Below are 22,050 nucleotides of genomic sequence, written 5' to 3'. Positions count from 1 at the left end.
GTAAGTGAACAACCTTTTGTATACTGAAGCTATGAGGCGCTGGTGTATATATGTACAGTGGAACCCCAGGATTCATTGGGTGTTGGTACCACATCCAATCGCAAATCGCTAAAATCCGCAAATACTTGACACCCCTCTAAAAATGCTTATAACTTCATTATTTCAATAGTTCAAACACCAAAGACCCCTACAAATGCTTATAACCAACTATTTTAATAGTTTTATAATAAAAAATGCAATTAGTCACGAAATTGTGAAAATACAGTCATTAGTGAATATTTCTCTATGAAAAATTCTGTGAATAGGCAAATTTTCCATGATTAATGCGGATATACGTTACGCAGGAAAATCCGCGAGTTCATAACCATGAAAAATATACATCGCAAGACATAACTGCACACTGAGAAATTTTAAAGTCACGTAACTAATGAATCAGTAAACAAGCACAATCACATTTTATACGCAGCCACATGCACAATTTCAAAAGAGCGCATTATGCAAATCATTATAAAGGCACTCAAGCACATGGCAATATTAAATAAAATAAGGGAAATCAGTTCACATAACAGGTAATCACTCTCTCTAAGACTCGCTTACATGCACCATGCTGGTACTGCTCTGGGCGATGCTCTGTAACTCTACAGTAGAGAACTGTTTCTAGACTAGTCTAGCCTATGGCATAGGAAATAAAAAGGAAACTGTATGCTACTCTTAATGAAAGCATATAACAAGCTGAACTAAGGAACTGCAACGTAAGCTATTAAGGTATATCAGTTCATGTTAAGCTTAAAAAATCAACTAGACTTATCATTGCAAATGAAATCGGCTCCAAATTTTACTAATATATTCTAATACTTTTTGTGAGAAAGATTAAACTGCTGTTGTTAAAACTGACAAAAATACTGACCTCATACATAATTAGTATATATTATTTTTATTAAGGTGTTAATTATTGTATTACCCTCAGCTAAAAATTTACATAAGAATAATTACAGCAATTTTTGTATCCATTTCTCCTTTCAATTCACACAGTATCCATGTGGTGCTGTACTGTATAGTACAGGTTAACATGGCACCTCATTAAAGTGTAACATGAATAATTGTGTCAAATGAAGAGTTATTAAGGGTGCAAAAGAAATTGTAGTATACATGAACCCATCCAAAAATATGAAATCAGTCAACACAGATAAAATATTAAAAATATTAAACAAAATGATCACATCTGCAGTAAGCAAATTTGCTAATTGCTTCTAAAAAGCAAGACCAAGCAAACAGTCGGCATACTGTCGGCAAAGGCTAACTAAAAACAACTTAAAATTCAAAAGCGAAAGATGAAATGATAATAAAGAAATGCAGAGGAAAGTAAAAATGAAAAAAATTGGTCTTCTGAAAGTGAACACCACAAAGGATTGGTATGTCAGAAGGTTTAGGACGTCCAAAAGAAATGCAAAGGATTGCAAGTCCTATTATCATTGAGTTTAGGACTTTCAAATGATAAGTGTAGGATTTGGCAAGTCTTATTATCATAGTTTAGGTCTTCTAAATTATAAGTACAGGATTGCAAGTCTCATTACCAAAGAGTTTAGGACTTCCAAATGTTATGCGTAGGATTTTTCAAATCCTACCATGAAGTCTGCTGACATACGAGTATTCATGATTTCATTGCCAGGAACCAAAGATTCTTAAGAAACATTTCTGTTTACAACTGTCTTGTCTTTGAATTACATATTCAGCAATTTCTCTTTCCCATAATGGGGGTCTAGTGGGTACTAGATTCAAAGACTTTATATTCATTAACCTTCTGTTAAAGAATATATACGGTATATATATATATATAACTGTATATATATATATATATATATATATATATATATAATATATATATATATATATATATCTATATATATATATATATATACAGTATCTAAAAAGGATAAACTTGGGGAGTACAAATGACTGTGCCAAAAGAAAATAAATTATAATGATTGGTAGACATAATCACCAGAGATGAAATTCTGCCCAAAAATTGGGAAATTCAACTGAATTTTATAATGTGATGGGAAAGACTTATATACTATATACAGTTCAATCTCTGGGGGAGCTTTAATAACTTGTGTTTTATTCATTGACTTATATTTTCATTTACTTATTTATTGTTGTGTTGATATATTTTTTCTTTTCTAGTAATTGATCTCTTTATTTTCTGTATTTCCTTTTACTTCCTGTTACTTCTTTCAAATGAATACCTTAATATTCTTTGGAAGCTTCAAGTCAATGGCCCCTGTGGTGTGCTTGTTCCATATGGATAGGGTTCATCTTCTGAATAATAGTAATAATAAGACAGGCTACAAGTCTGAATGGGAAACAACCACTCACGTCTCCTTATGCAAGACCAAACAAAAAATAAATTCAGAAAACCAAATTAAAACAGCAAAGGTGTCCATTACAAGTCACTCAGTTGGTGCAGAAAATGACAAAAAACGAAATAAAAATACAAGCTCGTGTTTTTCAAAAATTCTCAAACCGAAAAGGAAAAAAAAATATCTACGGAAAATAATTCTCGAGGAATCCAAGCCGCCAACGCCATGGGACTCACTTATCTTCCTTCTGCGAGAAGCTGTAGTGGTTTCCTCTGCTGTTGTAGTGGTAGCTGTAGAAGTGGTTGTAGCAGAGGTTGTGGTTCTAGTGGTGGGAGTTGTAGCTGCAATTGTTGTAGCTGTAGTAGCGGCTTTAGTTGCCGTAGTGCTAGTTGCTGCTGTTGTAGTGGCCGTAGAAGTGGTTGTACGTGTTGTAGTAGATGTTGTACTAGTTGCTGTAGATGGAGCATTAGTTGAAGTAGCTGTACTGGTTACTGTAGATGGAGCCTTGCTAGAGGTCATCGTGGCTGCAGTAGTGGTCGTCGTGGAAGGGTTTGTAGCAGTTGTCGGCTTTGCACTGGTCGCTGTGGAAGCTGTTGCAGCCGAAGTGGAAGTTGTCACAATGGGAGTGGTCGCAGGTTTGGTGGTAGTACTGGTAGCAGTGGTAGTGGTTACAGAGGACTTAGCAGTGGTGGTGCTGGTGGAGATAGTGCCTGGAATTGACGTGTCTAAACTAACTGGCGGTGCCTCAGTTACTGGAAGCAATGGTGTACTAACAACATTTACGTCAGTGGGGGTTTGGTAGGGAGGAGAGGGAGTAATAGTTTCTGCAGGGGGTGACAGAGGTAATGCAGTGGTAGGTTTTAATGGTGTGGAAGGTCTTTTAGAAGTGGATTCCATTGACGCAGAAGGAGTGGATTCGGAATCCTCTGTCTCAGCCGTTTTCGGCGAGAAGGCAGAGGCTGGATCTGGGTTCACTTGGGTAGAGCCTGTTGCTCCAGTTCCAGTTGGAGATTGACCACTGGATGCCATTCCAGCTCCAGTTGGAGCTTGAGAACTGACAGTTGATCCAGCTCCGGTTGAAGCTTGACCACTGGCAGTCGTTCCAACTCCAGTTGGAGCTTGAGAACTGACAGTTGATCCAGCTCCTGCTTCCACAACTCCAAGTTGGAAAGCTTGAAAACTGGCAGTTGTTCCACTCCATTTTGAAGTTGAACCTGCAGTTGAATTCCAGTTCTTGAGAAATGACACTGGGCAGTCGTTCCAACTCCAGTTGGAGCTTGAGAACTGACAGTTGATCCAGCTCCGGCTTGCAAAGCTTGACCAGTGGCGTCCGTTCGTTTCAACCTCCAGTTTGAAGCTTGAGAATCTGACCAGTTGATCCAGCTCCTGTTGAAGCTTGACCACTGCAAGTCTGTTCCAACTCCCAGGTTGCGCTTTGAGAACTGACAGTTTGATCCAGCTCCTGTTGAAGATTGACCACTTGGATGGGTCATTGCCAGTTCCAGTTGAAGCTTGAGAACTGACAGTTGATCCAGTTCCTTTGTTGAAGCTTGAACCACTGGATGTCATTCCAGTTTTTCCAGTTGGTAGCTTGATAACTTGACAGTTGATCCAGCTCCTGTTGAAGCCTTGACCACTGGCAGTCGTTCCCAACTCCAGTTGGGAAGCTTGAGAATCTGACAGTTGAATCCAATTCCTGTTGAACGCTTGACCTACTGGATGTCCATTCCAGTTTCCAGTTGGGAGCTTGAAAGACTGAACAGTTGATCCAGTTTCCCCTTGATGAAGGTTGACCACTGGATGTCATTCCAGTTCCAGTTGAAAGCTTTGAGAACTGACCAGTTGATCCAAGTTCCTGTTGAAGCTTGACCACTGGATGTCCATTCCAGTTTCCAGTTGGGAGCTTGAGAACTGACAGTTGGATCCTAGTTGCCTACTGAAGCTTGAGAACTGTCAGTTGATCCAGTTCCTGGTTGAAGCTTGCCCAACTGGATGTCATTCCAGTTTTCCAGTTGGCGCTTGAGAACTGAACAGTTGATCCCAGTTTCCAGTTGAAGCGTTGAAGAACTGACAGTTGATCCAGTTTCCTGGTTGAAGCTTGACCACTGGATGTCCTTCCAGTTCCAGTTGGAGCTTGAGAACCTGACAGTTTGAATCCAGTTCCTTGTTGAAGCTTGAACCACTGGATGTCATTGCCAGTGTCCAGTTGGAGCTTGAGAACTGGACAAGTTGATCCCAGTTCCTGTTTGAAGCTTGACCACTGGATGTCTTTCATTTCAGTTCCAGTTGGAGCTTGAGAACTGACAGTTGACATCCATTCCCTGTTTGAACGTCTTGACCACTGGACTGTCATTCCTTTCCTGTTGGAGCTTGAGAACTGGACAGTTTGATTCCAGTTCCAGTTGAAGGTTGACCACTGGATGTCATTCCAGTTCCAGTTGGAGCTTGAGAACTGACATTTGATCCAGTTCCTGTAGAAGCTTGACCACTGGATGTCATTCCAGTTCCTGTTGAAGCTTGAGAACTGACAGTTGATCCAGTTCCTGTTGAAGCTTGAGAACTGACAGTTGATCCAGTTCCTGTTGAAGCTTGAGAACTGACAGTTGATCCAGTTCCTGTTGAAGCTTGACCACTGGATGTCATTCCAGTTCCTGTTGAAGCTTGAGAACTGACAGTTGATCCAGTTCCTGATGAAGCTTGACCACTGGATGTCATTCCAGTTCCTGTTGAAGCTTGAGAACTGACAGTTGATCCAGTTCCTGTTGAAGCTTGACCACTGGATGTCATTCCAGTTCCAGTTGGAGCTTGAGAACTGACAGTTGATCCAGTTCCTGTTGAAGCTTGACCACTGGATGTCATTCCAGTTCCAGTTGAAGCTTGAGAACTGACAGTTGATCCAGTTCCTGTTGAAGCTTGAGAACTGACAGTTGATCCAGTTCCTGTTGAAGCTTGACCACTGGATGTCATTCCAGTTCCAGTTGAGCTTGAGAACTGACAGTTGATCCAGTTCCAGTTGAAGCTTCAGAACTGACAGTTGATCCAGTTCCTGTTGAAGCTGACCCTTGATGTCATCCAGTTCCAGTTGGCGCTTGAGAACTGACAGTTGATCCAGTTCCAGTTGAAGCTTGAGAACTGACAGTTTGATCCGTTTTCCTGTTGAAGCTGACCACTGATGTCTTCCAGTTCCAGTTGGAACTGAGAACTGACATTGATCGTTCCAGTTGAAGCTTGAGAACTGACAGTTTGATCCAGTTCCAGTTAAGCTTGAGACTTGACCAGTTGATCCAGTTCCCAGTTGACTTGAGAACTGACAGTTTGCCTTTCCGTTAATTTGTTGAGCCTTGACACGATTGTCCATTCCAAGTTGATTACTGGCAGTTGATCCAGTTCCAAGTTAGAAGCTTGAGAACTTGACAGTGATCCAGTTTCCTGTTGAAGCTTGAGAAACTGAGTTGATCCAGTCCGTGTTGACTGACTGTCAGTTGAATCCTAGTTGCAGTTGATCCATTCCTGTTGAAGCTTGAGAACTGACAGTTGATCCAGTTCCTGTTGAAGCTTGAGAACGCACTTGAATTGTCATTCCAGTTCCAGTTGAAGCTTGAGAACGACTTGATCCTATCCTGTTGAAGCTTGACCAATGGAGTATTCCAGTTCCAATTTGGAGCTTGAGAACTGACAGTTGATCATCCTGTGAAGCTTGAACTGGATTTGTCTTTGTTCCAGTTGGAAGCTTGAGAATGACAGTTGATCCAGTTCCTGTTGAAGCTTGAAACGGATGTCATTCCGTTCCAGTTGAAGCTTGAGAACTGACGTTGATCCAGTTCCTGTGAACTTGACCACTGGAGTCATTTCCAGTTCCGTTGGAGCTTGAGCTGACAGTTGTCCATTCCTGTGAAGCTTGACCACTGGATGTCATTCCATTCCATTGAAGCTTGAGACAGTTGATCCAGTTTCCTGTTGAAGCTTGAGTGGATGCATTCCAGTTCCAGTTGGAGCTTGAGAACTGACAGTTGATCCGTTCCTGAATTGACATGACCACCTGAATTTGTCTTCCAGTTCCATTTGAGCTGAGACTGACAGTTGTTTCAGTCCTGAAGCTTGAACCACTGGATGTCATTCCGTTCCGTTGAATCTTGAGAACTGACAATTTGATCCAGAATTCCTGGTTTGAAGCTTGACCACTTGATGTTCCATTTCAGTTCCAGTTGTTAAAGCTTGAGAACGACTTTGGATGTCATTCCCAAGTTGCCAGTTTGAAGCCTTTTGAAGAACCTGGAACCGTTTGAATTCCAGATCCTTTTGAAGCTTGACCACTTTGGAATTGTCATTCAAGTTCCAGTTGGAAGCTTGAGAACTGGACCAGTTGAATTCCATTTCCTGCCATTGAAGGCTTGCCACGTGATTGGTCCATTCCCGTTCCAGTTGGAGCCTTGAAAAGAACCTGGACAGTTGGAATTCCAGTTCCTTGTTGAAGCTTGAAGGCTTGGTGTTCCATTTCCAGTTTCCGGTTGAAGCTTGAGAACTTGACAGTTGATCCAGTTTTTCCTGATTGAAGGCTTGAACCACTGGTTTTGTCCATTCCAAGTTTCCATTGGAGGTTCCTTGAAGAACTTGACCAGTTGAATTCCAGTTCCTTTGTTGAAAAAAAAAAAAGAGAAGAAAAAAGCCTTTTGAACCAACTTTGGAATTGGTCCATTTCCCGTTCGCATTTTGGACCGCTTGAGGACTTTGACAGTTGATTCCCTTCCTGTTTGAAAGGCTTGAACCACGGATGTCCATTCCATTTCCAGTTGGAAGCCTTGAGAACTTGCCTTTGGCCCATTCCCATTTCCTTTTGGAGCTTTGAGAACTTGTCCAGTTGATTCCCGGTTCCTTTTTTGAAGCCTTGCCCACGTTGGAATTTCCATTTCCAGTTTTCCCGTTGGAAGCTTGAGAACTTGACAGTTTTTGGATCCAGAATTCCTGGTTTGAAGCCTTGAACCACTGGATTTGTCCATTCCAGTTTCCAGGTTGAAGCTTGAGAACTGACAGTTGATCCAGATCCTGTTGAAGCTTGACCACTGGATGTCATTCCAGTTCCAGTTGTAGCTTGAGAACTGACAGTTGATCCAGATCCTGTTGAAGCTTGACCACTGGATGTCATTCCAGTTCCAGTTGGAGCTTGAGAACTGACAGTTGATCCAGTTCCTGTTGAAGCTGACCTTGGTGTCATTCCAGTTCCGTTGAGCTTGAGAACTGACTGTTGATCATTCCTGTTGAGCTTGCCACTGGATGTCATTCCAGTTCCAGTTGGAGCTTGAGAACTGACAGTTGATCCAGTTCCTGTTGAAGCTTGACCACTGGATGTCATTCCAGCTCCTGTTGAAGCTTGAGAACTGACAGTTGATCCAGTTCCTGTTGAAGCTTGACCACTGGATGTCATTCCAGTTACAGTTGGAGCTTGAGAACTGACAGTTGATCCAGTTCCTGTTGAAGCTTGACCACTGGATGTCATTCCAGCTCCAGTTGTAACTTGACCACTGATAGTTGAGCCAGTTCCAGTTGAACTTTGATTACTGACAGTTGATGTTGTTTTACCAGCTCCCATAGTGCTTTTCACTGTCTCATTAGCTGATGGTGCCCTGACAATATCTACCGCAGGAATCTGGGAAATTTCTCCAGAGGGTGAGAAAGGTATTGTTGTGGTGGCATCCTTTAGAGTGATATAGGGATTTTTAGGAGTGGCTGTTGTCACAGTGGAAGGATCTGATACAGGATTCTGTGCTCTGGTTGAGTCTTGTGAGAAGGAAGAGGTGGATCCTGGGTAAGACTGGTTGGTGATTTGGGAATTAGTCTCATCATCAGCTGTTCTGGAAGTAATTCTATTGACTTCACTTGATACCCGTGAATTAGGAATCTCTGTCATGCGTACAGGTGTAACCCCCAAGGGATCTGCTCCAGAATTAGGAAAATATATCTCCTTAGTCTGGGAATTTTCTCCAAGAGTAGGTGTTACACCAGAAGCTTGCATTGGATATTGCGTGCTTGTGACAATATATGGAGAAGACTCTTTTGGTTGATTAGAATTTCTATTAGGGACTTCTGTTTTTGGGGTAGGAGTGTTGGATGACATAGGTATTTCATTAAATTGTGACCCTGGAAACTTTCCTGAAGTGCTTGGTATAGAACTTTCTACAACAGTTGGCTTAATACTAGAAGTCATAGAAGGAAATTTTATATCAGACCTGCCAATTTCTGATGTTGGGTAATCAGCATTAAAGGTAAGAGAGCTTTCTCCAGTTTTAATGTCAGTCTCCGGAGATGGTGAGACCGGTTTCACGAAAGTTTGTGAATAGCTAAGGGGTGCATCTGTAGATTTAACAGAAGATTGGTTACTGGGGTTATAGGTAGATAAATCACCTATGTTTCCATTTTGATTTTTTACAGAGAAGGTACTTCCAGTAGAAGCGATCATCGTACCACCTGTAGCCGAAGAACCCTCTGAACTGAAAGTACCTCCTGGTGATTTGAGGGGATTAGAGGATACAAAGGAGCCAGGTGCTAAGGTTGATGGACTGTTATTACTGGACTGTGAACTGGGATTATTAGAATAACCTACATCTACATTGGATGTGTTTTTAACAGGTAATGACAATACATTTGTGCCCAAAACATCAAAAGCTGTATTGGACGTGGGAAATCCTAAGGTTGGTAGGATTTCCGTACTGCGCGAAACACTGGGTATACTCCCCACAGTTGCACCAGTCTGGGATATTTCTGCTTTAGATGATGATGATGATGATGGTACAGTGACAGATGGTGTCACTGTAATGTAAAGTCCATTATTATGGGAAGAAATGTAATGCATTGCTGAGCAGCTGTAAAACAAAGAATTATTACGGTTTTTGTTGAGGCATAAATCAAGTGTTACTTTGTACCTGAAATATTAAAACCGCCACCATGAAAAATGATTAATAAGTGCACAACTAGTCATTACATTCTATTTTCACTATGGAGTATGGAAACAATGATGATGTAAGGTCATTACTGGGTCAAAATTAAACCACCACCAAATAATCTAGCAGTCAATTGCACAATACAAAAAAGAATCAGGTGCTGGGGTATTCTTTCTTACTGGAACGACTAACGAACGACCTTTACGATACAACCCACAACCATAAGTACCACAAAAAGGTCTGTGTTGAAGTAACAAATACAAGGACTGTACCTGCTAGGCTCGGTCGCTTGGCCTCCTCTCCGGTCGCTGTCTCCCCGTCCGGCGTGGGTTCCGCTTTGGGCTCCGCCTCCGATTCCACTTTGGGCTCAGCCTCGGGCTCTGCTTCTGGTTCTGCCGATGCTGCTGCTGCATCCTGATCGGATTTTGCTTCCCTATCGCTTGTCGACTTTCCGTCGGCTTTAGCTCCTCCCTCAGGTTCAGCTTTCGGTTTCGGCTTGGCTCCAGTCTCCGATTTGCCACCAGCTTCTGGTTCAGCCTCTGCTTCTGGCTCCGCCTCAGCCTCTGGTTCGGCCTCTGCTTCTGGCTCGGCCTCAGCTTCAGGCTCGGCCTCAGCTTCGGGCTCGGCCTCAGCTTCCGGTTCCGGAGCTGAAGCGTTTGGCTCGGCCTCAGCTTCTGGCTCGGCCTCAGCTTCTGGCTCAGCCTCGGCTGCCGCAGAAGGCACCTTCGCCGGAGGTTTGTAGCCGGGCGGTGCCGGGATGTAGGGGAACTCCTTGCAGGTCTTGTTGGCGCCTCCGGGCCGCCACCCCAGGGCAACGTAGGATGAGCCCTTGTTGACCATCACCACTTCGATCTCTCCTTCTTTCCTCAGGATCCTCCAGTGGAGGGTCAGCTTGTCGCTCAGCTCTCTCTTGGAGTACAGGCTCAGGTTGACCACGTCCTGTTTCGTGACCAGTGACACTGGGGAGAGTGAAAGCGGGAGAGTGAAGGACATTTGTGTATGCAAGATTACCAACAGTGAAAATGAACGATGTTCGTGTACACAAGATAGCGTTATGTAAGCAATTCCATAGATATTCGTATATGCAAGGTTTCTAACTGAAAATTGACGATATTCATGTAACCAAGACGGCATAATATAAGCAATTCTATGGATATTCGTGTATGCAAATTGCACAATGTAAGCAATAATGTGGATACTGTATTCATCTTGACATAATGAAGGAAAAACAACCATTGTCACCTACAGTAATATAGTATTCTTAAAAGAAAATTCCCGCTTTACCCTAAATATTACCTAGAAAATACAGTAGAGTGAATGACTTGTTAATTAGATTCATATAAATTACATGGCATCAAATTTATATCCATGGTAAAATACGAATGGATTCTATATTGTGCTATACATGATGAACGTATGTACTCTACATATTTCTTAAATATTACTAAAACATTCCAAATCCAAAATCTTACATTACGTACAAACAGGACTTATTTAACAACACAAGCCGAATAAATGCTATTTAATATTAAATTATATAGCATTTATAAAAAAAATGTACATAAAATTATATTTTGTATTACACACCTAAGACTTAATTTATTCGAGTCTCACAGATTGAATAAAGGCACTTCCCTGACAAAAAGGATTTGAAAAATGTTGTAAATTCTCAAAGAAAATAGTCCCAGTACAATTTCTGGACAGAGATGACATGAAACAATGATAATTCGTCATTATTTTGCCGAATTGGCGAAACCAATTTTTTTCTAAGTTTTTGAGTTTTCCACCCATCTACATGTCAAAATACCAGCTGTCTGTGTCGTCACATTTTCACACTAAATGTCCTCAAAAGATGAGCTGATTGGACGCTCAGAGTAAAATAAAAATATTGGAAGCTCATTTTCTCAAAATTGGGAAAAGATGGCCAACGTCAGTTCATCAAACTAGGAACAACTGGGACACAGAATTGTAATGAAGTTGGCCACTTGATGCTTATTACAGCCAATAAATTATTCCCGAATATATTTACAGTGTTATACTTTATTCCAAAATACATAAATACATGATATGTAGAAAATAACTGAAAAGCTTTTCAGTCAGGTAATTTTTTTAAAAACACATATCAACTCTTCCCAGTACAGCAGTAATAAAAAGTGTTGCCTCCTAACCATACTTCAGTATATTAACTATGTCAACAACATCACAGATTATTCCAAAACTCAGTCAGCCAGTTTTTTGAAAAACACATCAATCCATTCAAGTACAGTAGTAACAAAAAGTGTTGCCAAGTTCAGCAGTAACAAAGTCCCGCCTCCCCACAAACCTTTGGAGCACTTCGATCCAAATCGGCCCTGCTTGCAGTAGCACTGCTTCTTTGGGTAGGTGGTGGCTTCTATGTCAATGCACTTCCCGAAGTAGCCGCAATCCTGGTCATCCTCACACTCGTTCTCGTACTGGCACCTGTCTCCGTAGAATCGCTTATCACACCGACAGCGTGAGACCATAAACCGGCCATTGCCGCTGCAGTCTTCGCGGTAGTTGTTCCCTGGGGAGCAGGTCAGACTTTAATGTTGAGATTTAGCTCGCTTCTGTTTTGATTACGAAAACACTAGACTACAGAAATCTATGAAAAATCAATATTTTATTGGATCGAGCAAAATAAAACATGCAGTTCTTCAATAACCTACAAATATGAGGTTAAGCTAGTGTATATTTTTGTTATGACCATGTAGACAAAGGTAAACTATGGAAAAACTATATAAAACCATAGAAAAAAACTATAGAAAACTAGGGAAAAGGCAAGTTTTTCGTGCATTGAACAAGATAAACGCTCGAGTCTTCCATGAGCTGCAAATATAAGGTTCAACGAAGGTATACTTTGACTATGGGCAGACTAGACTACAGAAAACCATGGTAAACTATGGCAAAACTACTAAAAAATTATGGAATCAAGAGAAAACTAAGGAATACTATGGAAAACTATGGGAACAATACAGAAAAGTAAGTAAAAATTACTAAGGAAATATGGGAAACAAATGGGAAACTATGGAAAAATAAGGAATTCCATGGAAACTACGGAAACTAAAAAAAAACTATGAAAACTAAGGAAAATCGGCAGAAAAAAACTACAGTAGAAACCTGCTGAAAAAAACTAAAGAAAACTAAGGAAAATCTACAGAAAAAACTACAGTAGAAACCTGCTGAAAAAAACTAAAGAAAACTAAGGAAAATCTACAGAAAAAACTACAGTAAAACTGCTACTAAAGAAAAAAACTACATCTACGAAAAAACTCAGTAGCCCAAACCTGCTAAAAAAAACAAAGAAAACTAAAGAAAACTCAAGGAAAATCTACAGAAAAAACCTAACAGTAGAAACCTGCTAAAAAAACTAAAGAAAACTAAGGAAAATCTACAGAAAAACTACAGTAGAAAACCTGGCTAAAAAAAGAAAAAACTAAACGAAAACTAAGAGAAAAATCTACAGAAAAAAAACTACAGTAGAACCCTGCTAGAAAACCTAAAGAAAAAAACTAAGGAAAATCTACAGAAAAAAACTACAGTAGAAACCTGCTGAAAAAAACTAAAGAAAACTAAGGAAAATCTACAGAAAAAACTACAGTAGAAACCTGCTGAAAAAAGAAAACTAGAAACTAAGGAAAATCTACAGAAAAAACTACAGTAGAAACCTGCAGAAGAAAACTAAAGAAAACTAAGGAAAATCTACAGAAAAAACTACAGTAGAAACCTGCTAAAAAAAACTAAAGAAAACTAAGGAAAATCTACAGAAAAAACTACAGTAGAAACCTGCTGAAGAAAACTAAAGAAAACTAAGGAAAATCTACAGAAAAAACTACAGTAAGAAAAAACCTGCAGAATGAAAGCTAAAAGAAAACCTAAGGACAATCTAAAAACAAAGAAAACTAAACAGTAAAAGTAAACCTGCTAAAACAAAAAAAACCTAAATAAACTAAGGAAAATCTACAGAAAAAACTACGTAGAAACCTGCTAAAAAAACTAAGAAACTAAGGCAACTCTACAGAAAAAACTACAGTAGAAACCTGCTAAAAAAACTAAAGAAAACTAAGGAAAATCTACAGAAAAAACTACAGTAGAAACCTGCTGAAGAAAACTAAAGAAAACTAAGGAAAATCTACAGAAAAAACTACAGTAGAAACCTGCTAAAAAAAACTAAAGAAAAACTAAGGAAAATCTACAGAAAAAAACTACAGTAGAAACCTGCTGGAAAAACTAAAGAAAACTAAGGAAAATCTACAGAAAAAACCACAGTAGAAACCTGCTAAAAAAACTAAAGAAAAGCTACTGAAAATCCTACAGAAAAAAACTACTTAGAAACCTGCTGAAGAAAACTAAAGGAAAACTCAGGAAAGATCTACAGAAAAACTACAGTAGAAACCTGCTAAAAAAAACTAAAGAAAACTAAGGAAATCTACAGAAAAAACTACAGTAGAAACCTGCTAAAAAAAACTAAAGAAAACTAAGGAAAATCTACAGAAAAAACTACAGTAGAAACCTGTAAAAAAACTAAAGAAAACTAAGGAAAATCTACAGAAAAAACCACAGTAGAAACCTGCTTAAAAACTAAAGAAAACTAAGGAAAATCTATAGAAAAAACTACAGTGAACCTGCTGAAAAACTAAAGAAAACTAAGGAAAATCGGCAGAAAAAAACTACAGTAGAAACCTGCTAAAAAAACTAAAGAAAACTAAGGCAAATCTAGAGAAAAAACTACAGTAGAAACCTGCTAAAAAACTAAGAAACTATGGAAAATCTACAGAAAAACTACAGTAAAACTCTACAAAACTAAAGGAAAACTACGGAAAATCTACAGAAAACTACGAGTAGAAACCTGCTTAAAAAAACTCAAGAAAACTAGGAAATCTCAGAAAAAACTACAGTATAACCGCGAAGAAAACTAAAGAAAACTAAGGAAAATCTACAGAAAAACCTACAGTAGAAACCTGCAAAAAAAAACTAAAGAAAACTAAGGAAAACTACAGAAAAAACTACAGTATAAAGCTGCTGAAGAAACTAAGAAAATAACTAAGGAAAAATCTACAGAAAAAACTACAGTAGAAACCTGCTAAAAAAACTAAAGAAAACTAAGGAAAATCGGCAGAAAAAAACTACAGTAGAAACCTGCTAAAAAAAACTTAAAGAAAACAATAATGAAAACTAAAAAAACTAAAGAAAAAAAACTAGGCAGTACCAAGAAACCTGCTGAAGAAAAAAACTAAAGGACTGGGGTAAAATCTTACAGAAAAAACTACGAAGAAACCTTCAGAAGAAACTAAAGAAAACTAAGGAAAATCTACAGAGAAAAAACTACAGTATAAACCAACCTGCTAAAAAAAACTAAAGAAAACTAAAGGAAAAATTCTTTAAACAGAAAAAACTACAAAGTAGAAAACCCAAACCCCTGCTTAAAAAAAAACTAAAGAAAAAACTAAATGGAAAATCTACCAGAAACAAACTACAGTGTAGGAAACCTGCTAAAAAAAAACTAAAGGAAAATCTCAAAATGGGAAATCTAAAATCTACAGAAAAAACCACAGTAAGAAAGACCCTGCTTAAAACTCAAAGAAAAAGAAAACCTAAGGAAAATCTATAGAAAAAACTACAGTAGAAACCTGCGAAGAAAACTAAAGAAAACAAGGAAAATCCAGAAAAAAACTACGAGAAACCTGTAAAAAGCTAAAAGACAACTAAGGAAAATCTACAGAAAAAACTACAGTAGAAACCTGCTGAAAAAACTAAAGACAACTAAGGAAAATCTACAGAAAAAACTACAGTAGAAACCTGCTGAAAAAAACTAAAGAAAACTAAGGAAAATCTACAGAAAAATCTACAGTAGAAACCTGCTGAAAAAACTAAAGACAACTAAGGAAAATCTACAGAAAAAACTACAGTAGAAACCTGCTGAAAAAAACTAAAGAAAACTAAGGATAATCTACAGAAAAAACTACAGTAGAAACCTGCTAAGAAAACTAAAGAAAACTAAGGAAAATCTACAGAAAAAACTACAGTAGAAACCTGCTTAAAAAAACTAAAGACAACTAAGGAAAATCTGCTGAAAAAAAACTAAAGAGAACTAAAGAAAATCTACAGAAAAAAACTACAATAGAAACCTGCTGAAAAAAACTAAAGAGAACTAAGGAAAATCTACAGAAAAACTACAGAAAGAAACTACAGTAAAACCTCTGGAAAAAAAAAACTAAAGGAAAACTAGGGGATAAATCTACAGAAAAAACGACAGTAGAAACCTGCTGAGAAAAACTAAAGAAACCTAAGGAAAATCTAACAGCAAAAAACTAAACAGTAGAACCTGCTTAAAAACTAAAGGGAAAAATTTCAACTAATGAAAAAAATCTGCATGAAAACAAACTAAAGAGAACTGAAGAAAAATCCTACCAGAAAAAAACTACAGTAAAAAAAAAGAAACCTGCTGAAAAAAACTAGAGAACTAAGGAAAAATCTACCGAAAAAAACTACAGTAAAAACCTTGCTTAAAAAACTAAAGAAAACTAAGGAAAATCCTACATAACAAACTACAGTAGAACCTGCTGAAAAAAAAGAAAACTAAAGAAACTAAGGGGAAAATCTACAGAAAAATAAAAAAAACAGTAGAAACCTGGCTGAAAAAACTAAAAAGAACCTTTAAAGGGAAATCTACGAAAAACCTACAGTAGAAAACTGCTGAGAAAAACTAAAGAAACTAAGTAAAAAAATTTTCCTACAGAAAAACTACAGTAGAAACCTGCTGAGAAAAACTAAAGAAAACTAAGGAAAATCTACAGAAAAAACTACAGTAGAAACCTGCTGAAAAAACTAAAGAGAACTAAGGAAAATTTACAGAAAAAACTACAGTAGAAACCTGCTGAAAAAAACTAAAGAGAATAAGGAAATCTACAGAAAAAACTAACAGTACGAAACACTCTGATAAACAGAACTACGGAAACTACCAAAAAAAGACGGGAAAATCACATTTGAGAAGCAACCCTCAATGACACTCACTAGCCACAATATAGACACAAGACCAGAAAAAAAAAATCTACGTACCCACAACGGAACGAACGAAAAACTACGGAAAACTTACGAAAATCTACACAAGATGTAAAAGATAAATCTATGGAAGACCTACAGAAAAAAGTAAGTACAAACACACGAAAAACTACGAAAAAAAAAAACGTTCAGACCCGTCGACACTCACTGGGCACAATGTCGACGTCGGCGCAGGACCAGAACAGGTACTTTGGGCCCCACTCGGAAGCCTGACGGAGCAACCTGATGGTGCAGCCCTCACACTCGACGTCTTTGGGCAGGGTCACCCGGAAACTCTGCGCTCTGTGGGGTTGCAGACGTTAGTTAGACGTAGGGTTGTTCAATGTGCTCTCTCTCTCTCTCATTTTTCCAGAAACGGTTAAAATAATGTATATTATATATCCCTCTCTCTACCTGCACTTATGACTCTCTCTCTCTCTCACACACATTTTTTCAGAAACCATTAAAATGTATATTATATATCCCTCTCTCTGTCTCTACCTGCAGTTATGAGTCTCTCTCTCTCTCTCTCTCTCTCTCTCTCTCTCTCTCTCTCTCTCTCTCTCTCACACACATTTTTTCAGAAACCATTACAATGTATGTATTATATCCCTCTCTCTGCCTGCAGTTATGAGACTCTCTCTCTCTCTCTCTCTCTCTCTCTCTCTCTCTCTCTCTCTCTCTCTCTGTAGCAGCAAAATGTCCTATCTATCTCACTAGCACAGTCTTCAAAAACACTGCAAATCAAAAGTAGTGTCTCTCTCTTTTCCTGTAGTTATGAGACTCTCTCTCTCTCTCTCACTTACGTGGGGTCATCGGCCAAAAACTTAGAGGAAGCAGTGACGGGCGTGAGGTCTGCCAGCGGGCGTTCTTGGGCGTCCATCAACTCGATGCGGAAACCGCCCTTTGTAAATAAAGAAAGAAAAATAGTAACATATTTCGTCAACACAAAGGATAAATAAACAGAAGGATTTGTGTGTTTCGCTGTTTTTCTTAGAGGAAGTGTGAGCTTCAATATATATGTTTGTGCTTAATTAAGCAAGTTTGGTCTGGCATAGAAACAGCAACACAGGTAGGGTTAGGAGACTATATTAATTATCTTTATCATTGTGATGATATATATATATATATATATATATATATATATATATATATATATATATATATATATATATATATATATATCACATTACCGTGATTCATATACATATATCGAGCTACAAATGTCCTTTAATATCTAATTCGCTCTACCTCCTGGAATTGAGAGGTCGATGGTTCGTGCCCGTCGGCCGCCAAATTCTATTATCGCTTAATAAATTCCCCTCGGTTAAATATATATGAAAATATATTAATTCCGAGGTAGAGCGAATTAGATATTACAGGATATTTGTAGCTCGATATGTATATATATATATATATTATATATATACAGTAATACAGGTAGTGTTAGGAGACTATATTAATTCTCTTTAACATTGTAATAATGATATATATATATATATATATATATATATATATATATATAAATGATTATTAAAACCAGGGCTTGAATGAAGAGCATCTTTATTAGTATCGAATACATGTATAGGAAAGGAACTTCAAAAATGGACTACTTCCAAAACCTACAAGTCAAACTGTCAACATAGCAGTTATGTACTTTCCCATCGCTTTCGTTGGGAATAGGTTCCTTTAATGTCAAGAAATGGTTAACCAAACTATTGCATGAACTCTACCAGCAAATGAACATTCGAGTGGTATTGAAGCCAAAATGTACATTGCAAAAATCCTTCAGGTTCAAGGATATGACACCAACTGAGCTGCAGTCATCTACTGTGTATAAATACAAGTGTCATTGATGAGTACTACATCGGAAAATCTAAGAATATGACCATCCTATAAATTTAGAAGCGCCTCAGTGGCGAGATCGGTATGGTCTTGGCCTGCCACCTCGGTGGCCACAAGTTCGATTCTCGAGCATTCCACTGAGTGGTTAGAGATGTGTAATTCTGGTGATAGAAGTTCACTCTCGACGAGGTTCGGAAGTCACGTAAAGCCGTTGGTCCCGTTGCTGAATAACCACTGGTTCCATGCAACGTCAAAACACCATACAAACAAACAATATAAATTTAGATTCCTTTTCAGTCTTTACTTGCAGAACCAACGAAATGGAGCTCGGAGTGGTCGAGTCTCTACATACCCTAATTAAGAAACAAACCATCTTTCTGTAATAATGAAAGGTCTGTCGAATCGGATTGTTTTGAGACTTTTTTTTCTACTCTTTTTGGCAACATACATTCAGTATTTTTATCTCTGTTTTCAGAATTTGCTGCCCGTTTAGGTTATTGTTTCTTGTGATGATTATTTCTATTTCTGCTTTATTATTTCACTGATTTTCAAATGTAACTTATATTCCATTATGGAGGAATGGAACTCTCCGGAACTAGTCGCAAATAATAAAGATGCCCTTCATTCAGCCCCTCGCTTTCATATCTATTATTCTATTGCTGATATATATATATATATATATATATATATATATATATATATATATATATATATATATATATATATATATATGTGTGTGTGTGTGTGTGTGTGTGCTGTGTGTGTGTGTGTGTGAGTATGTATGTATGTTTGTATGATATATGTAGTTAAATATATAATACATTTATAAATTATAAGTAAATTATATATATAAGCATACGAGTGTCATTAAGTTAAACCAAATACTTAATTACACCAATGACGAATATTTTCCAAGCACTGAAACTGATAAACAAATTTCTTCAGCTTAGGAATTAAATATGAGAAATATAACACAAACAAAGGTCAATTACTACTTGCTTATTGAAACTTTAAAATTATAAAAACAAGACTAAGAAATAACTTCGTTAAATATAAAATACATTTGCAGAACATCTTTAGTTTTGATATAATTATAACGAATATTCTTTAAGATTACTTTTTTTTTTCCTGCAAAATTACAGGAACGAAAACATCGGTTGGCAACTCACCTTATGTGGATAACCTAGGTGCCACGTCACATTAAAATCGGAGCCTTTTAGGAACGAAGTTCTGATGTTGCCTGAAATAAATAAATAAATAATAATATTTAAAACTGACCATAAAAACTCCTAAACATCATCTTCTAACATATTAACAATAATAAAACACTGACCTTAGCCAGCATTTTTCTTGGAGCTGATGGTAATTATCCACAGAGGGTTCTACCTTGCTACTGATTGGTCGATGTATTTGAATTGTAACCTCCGATTGGTTAATAGTTTGAGTTCGGCCAATCAGGGTTAGTTTCAGTGATGTCAACTGCTGATAGTTACCGTCAGCTCCGACAAAACAGACGTTACAGTATATATTATAAGTTCTCTGAAACATTAGGTAAGTTAGTCTTCCAATTGCCTTGGTCGATATCTGGGTAGATATATATATATATATATATATATATATATATATATATATATATATATACATATATATATATATAGATTATATATATATATATATCTATATTATTATATTATATAAATAGAGAGGAGAGAGCGAGAGAGAGAGAGAGAGAGAGAGAGAGAGAGAGAGAGATCTATACCAAGAAAGGAAACAGGTGCAAGCAGAATGAATGAAAGATGTGTATCTAATCACTAGATGGCTCTGATTGTCACGCCTCTCGGGAGACAATGGCTTATGGGTGATACATATATAATGTTCTCTCTCTCTCTCTCTCTCTCTCTCTCTAAATCTAGAAAGAGAGAGAGAGAGAGCTACCGCTGTTAATACGTCCTTCCAAAAAGGAGGTTCTCGCGACCTGTCTTTGACTTTAGGGTCACGAAGCGGAAAGCCGTTTTCACTTTCGGTCGTTTGAACGAGCCACGAAAAAAAATGAACGCAGAATGTTTTAAATATTTAACATTCTGTGTGTGTGTGTGTGTGTGTGTGCTCACGTGTCTCTCTCTTTCTAACTTTCTCTGTCCATTAGGGAGGCTGTGAGGTGTTCTGTTGTAGCCTCCAATGGAATGAATCACTCTCTCTCTCTCTCTCTCTCTCTCTCTCTCTCTCTCTCTCTCTCTCTCTCTCTCTCTGCAGCCAGACAGCTAATTTTATGACTAATAAAACATATTTCCACTTTCCTTCCTCCCTTGGAGAGAGAGAGAGAGAGAGAGAGAGAGAGACCCTGGGAAAAGAACTCGAGGAATGGGGGAACGTCTTGGCGGGAATTGTCGAGGAAATAAAAAGCCGCAAACGTCATGCAGCGTAACATTCCAATATAACTGATTCTGTGTTCTTTGGAATGTATTTTTTTTTCGCTGTGCTGGTTAATGGGATGGGTGGGTATAGCCCCCTGGTACCCTAACCTTGCCCAGAACCTTGTGAGGAGGAGAAATAAATGAGAAATACTTCACCGTGTGATATCAATACATATGCCCAATGCCTAACTTAACCACGTCACGTAGAAAAACATATGATCATAACCTCTTCTTATAACAGGCTGCAGTAGTCCAGGATGGGCACCCCTGAGGTCTTTAACTTGCCCAGTCCCGGAGGATATGAGAAATGAGATAGATATGCTTGGCAACGTGATTTAAATGCATATACTTAACCTAACCTGGTGGTGTAACGAATGTATATGTATAACCTCTGCTACAACTGGCTATAGTGGTCTACAAACTGTGTGTGTGTGTTCGTCCATGTGCAAACTCTGAGTTGTTTGGTGATAATCATAATTCAACAATATAATATCTCAAAATTAGTTTAAATTCGCTGATGACTTATACAACTCCCAATTACTGACTTTTTTTTTATTTTCATTTCATTCAACTGTGTATAAGTTAGCTTAGCTATGCTTGTACAATAAGAACTTATGAAAAAAAAAATAATAATAATAAATAACAAAATTAGCAAAGAATTAACAATTCAACAACTAGAAATAATTTTGAATTCCACGAAGATTTTCTCACCTTCCAATCAGAAACTTTTTAATTTGTGTCTTTCATTTCAGCGCAAGAGTGTGGACGTTAGCTTACCTATGCTTGTAAACCAACATGATGAAACAACAAACTACAATAACAAATAACAACAGCATTCTAACTAAAGAATAACCCACAACATGTACAAAAACAGAAAGCATAGAAAAACCACTCCTACGAGTCACACCCAGGCACCTCTGGCTCCCTCTGGGGATCAATGCACTGCGTAAGTATGCAAGGTCACCGTCCAAGACTTCTGCTGCATATTCTGAATAATAAATAATAAATGACAGAATCTCTTTCATTATTCAGCTCATGTTTGCCCCCCATGAATAGCTTGATTCTATTGGACAATGGCTTGAGAATCCTCGATTCTATTGGCTGATGCTCACAGGGACTTTCATGGCTTCAAAATCCCGTGTCACGAGTTTCTCAATGTTTGATGAAGCTCTGAATCAAAATGACTTTGAGGTTTGTTCATATCCACTGAGATGAAATCTACGACGACTTTCAAGTTTTGTCATATCTTGTGCTACTGAGTTTGAATAAAATATTAACTTTATTCTATACATGCTTACTGAGTTTCAATAGAAAGGTGTCTCTAGTTTACCAGTATCTGCTGACTTTTAATATGTTAATTCAAGTTTACCAATATCTACCGAGTTTAAATAATATATTTATTCAAGTTCATAAATATCTACTGAGTTTAAATAAAAT

At 37.9% G+C, this 22,050-nt stretch overlaps 2 protein-coding genes across 10 annotated transcripts in view; both read right to left on the bottom strand.

The window, feature by feature from the left end:
• The window catches only part of LOC135199408 (uncharacterized), a 309,751-nt gene that overhangs the window by 36,561 nt on the left and 251,140 nt on the right, over positions 1-22,050 (bottom strand). For 7 of the 9 annotated variants that reach the window (XM_064227412.1, XM_064227413.1, XM_064227417.1 and 4 more), the window contains 6 exons: positions 19,369-19,439; positions 17,161-17,258; positions 16,524-16,657; positions 11,619-11,840; positions 9,568-10,254; positions 2,597-3,070 (listed from right to left, as the gene is read on the bottom strand). In XM_064227412.1, coding sequence (XP_064083482.1) covers positions 2,597-3,070; positions 9,568-10,254; positions 11,619-11,840; positions 16,524-16,657; positions 17,161-17,258; positions 19,369-19,439 — 1,686 coding nt within the window. The remainder of the gene's footprint in view (positions 1-2,596; positions 3,071-9,567; positions 10,255-11,618; positions 11,841-16,523; positions 16,658-17,160; positions 17,259-19,368; positions 19,440-22,050) is intronic. The other 2 variants (XM_064227419.1, XM_064227420.1) reach the window with 1 other exon arrangement.
• On the bottom strand, positions 4,710-5,394 carry LOC135198934 (uncharacterized). The gene has a single exon (XM_064226852.1). The coding sequence runs from the start codon at positions 5,325-5,327 to the stop codon at positions 4,710-4,712; it is 618 nt and encodes a 205-aa protein (XP_064082922.1). The 5' UTR covers positions 5,328-5,394.

Source organism: Macrobrachium nipponense, chromosome 25 (assembly GCF_015104395.2).
Source record: "Macrobrachium nipponense isolate FS-2020 chromosome 25, ASM1510439v2, whole genome shotgun sequence".
In the NCBI taxonomy this organism is placed as follows: Eukaryota; Metazoa; Arthropoda; class Malacostraca; order Decapoda; family Palaemonidae; genus Macrobrachium; species Macrobrachium nipponense.
Note: the sequence above shows the minus strand (reverse complement) of the source record. Positions and strands in the feature narration are given on the sequence as shown.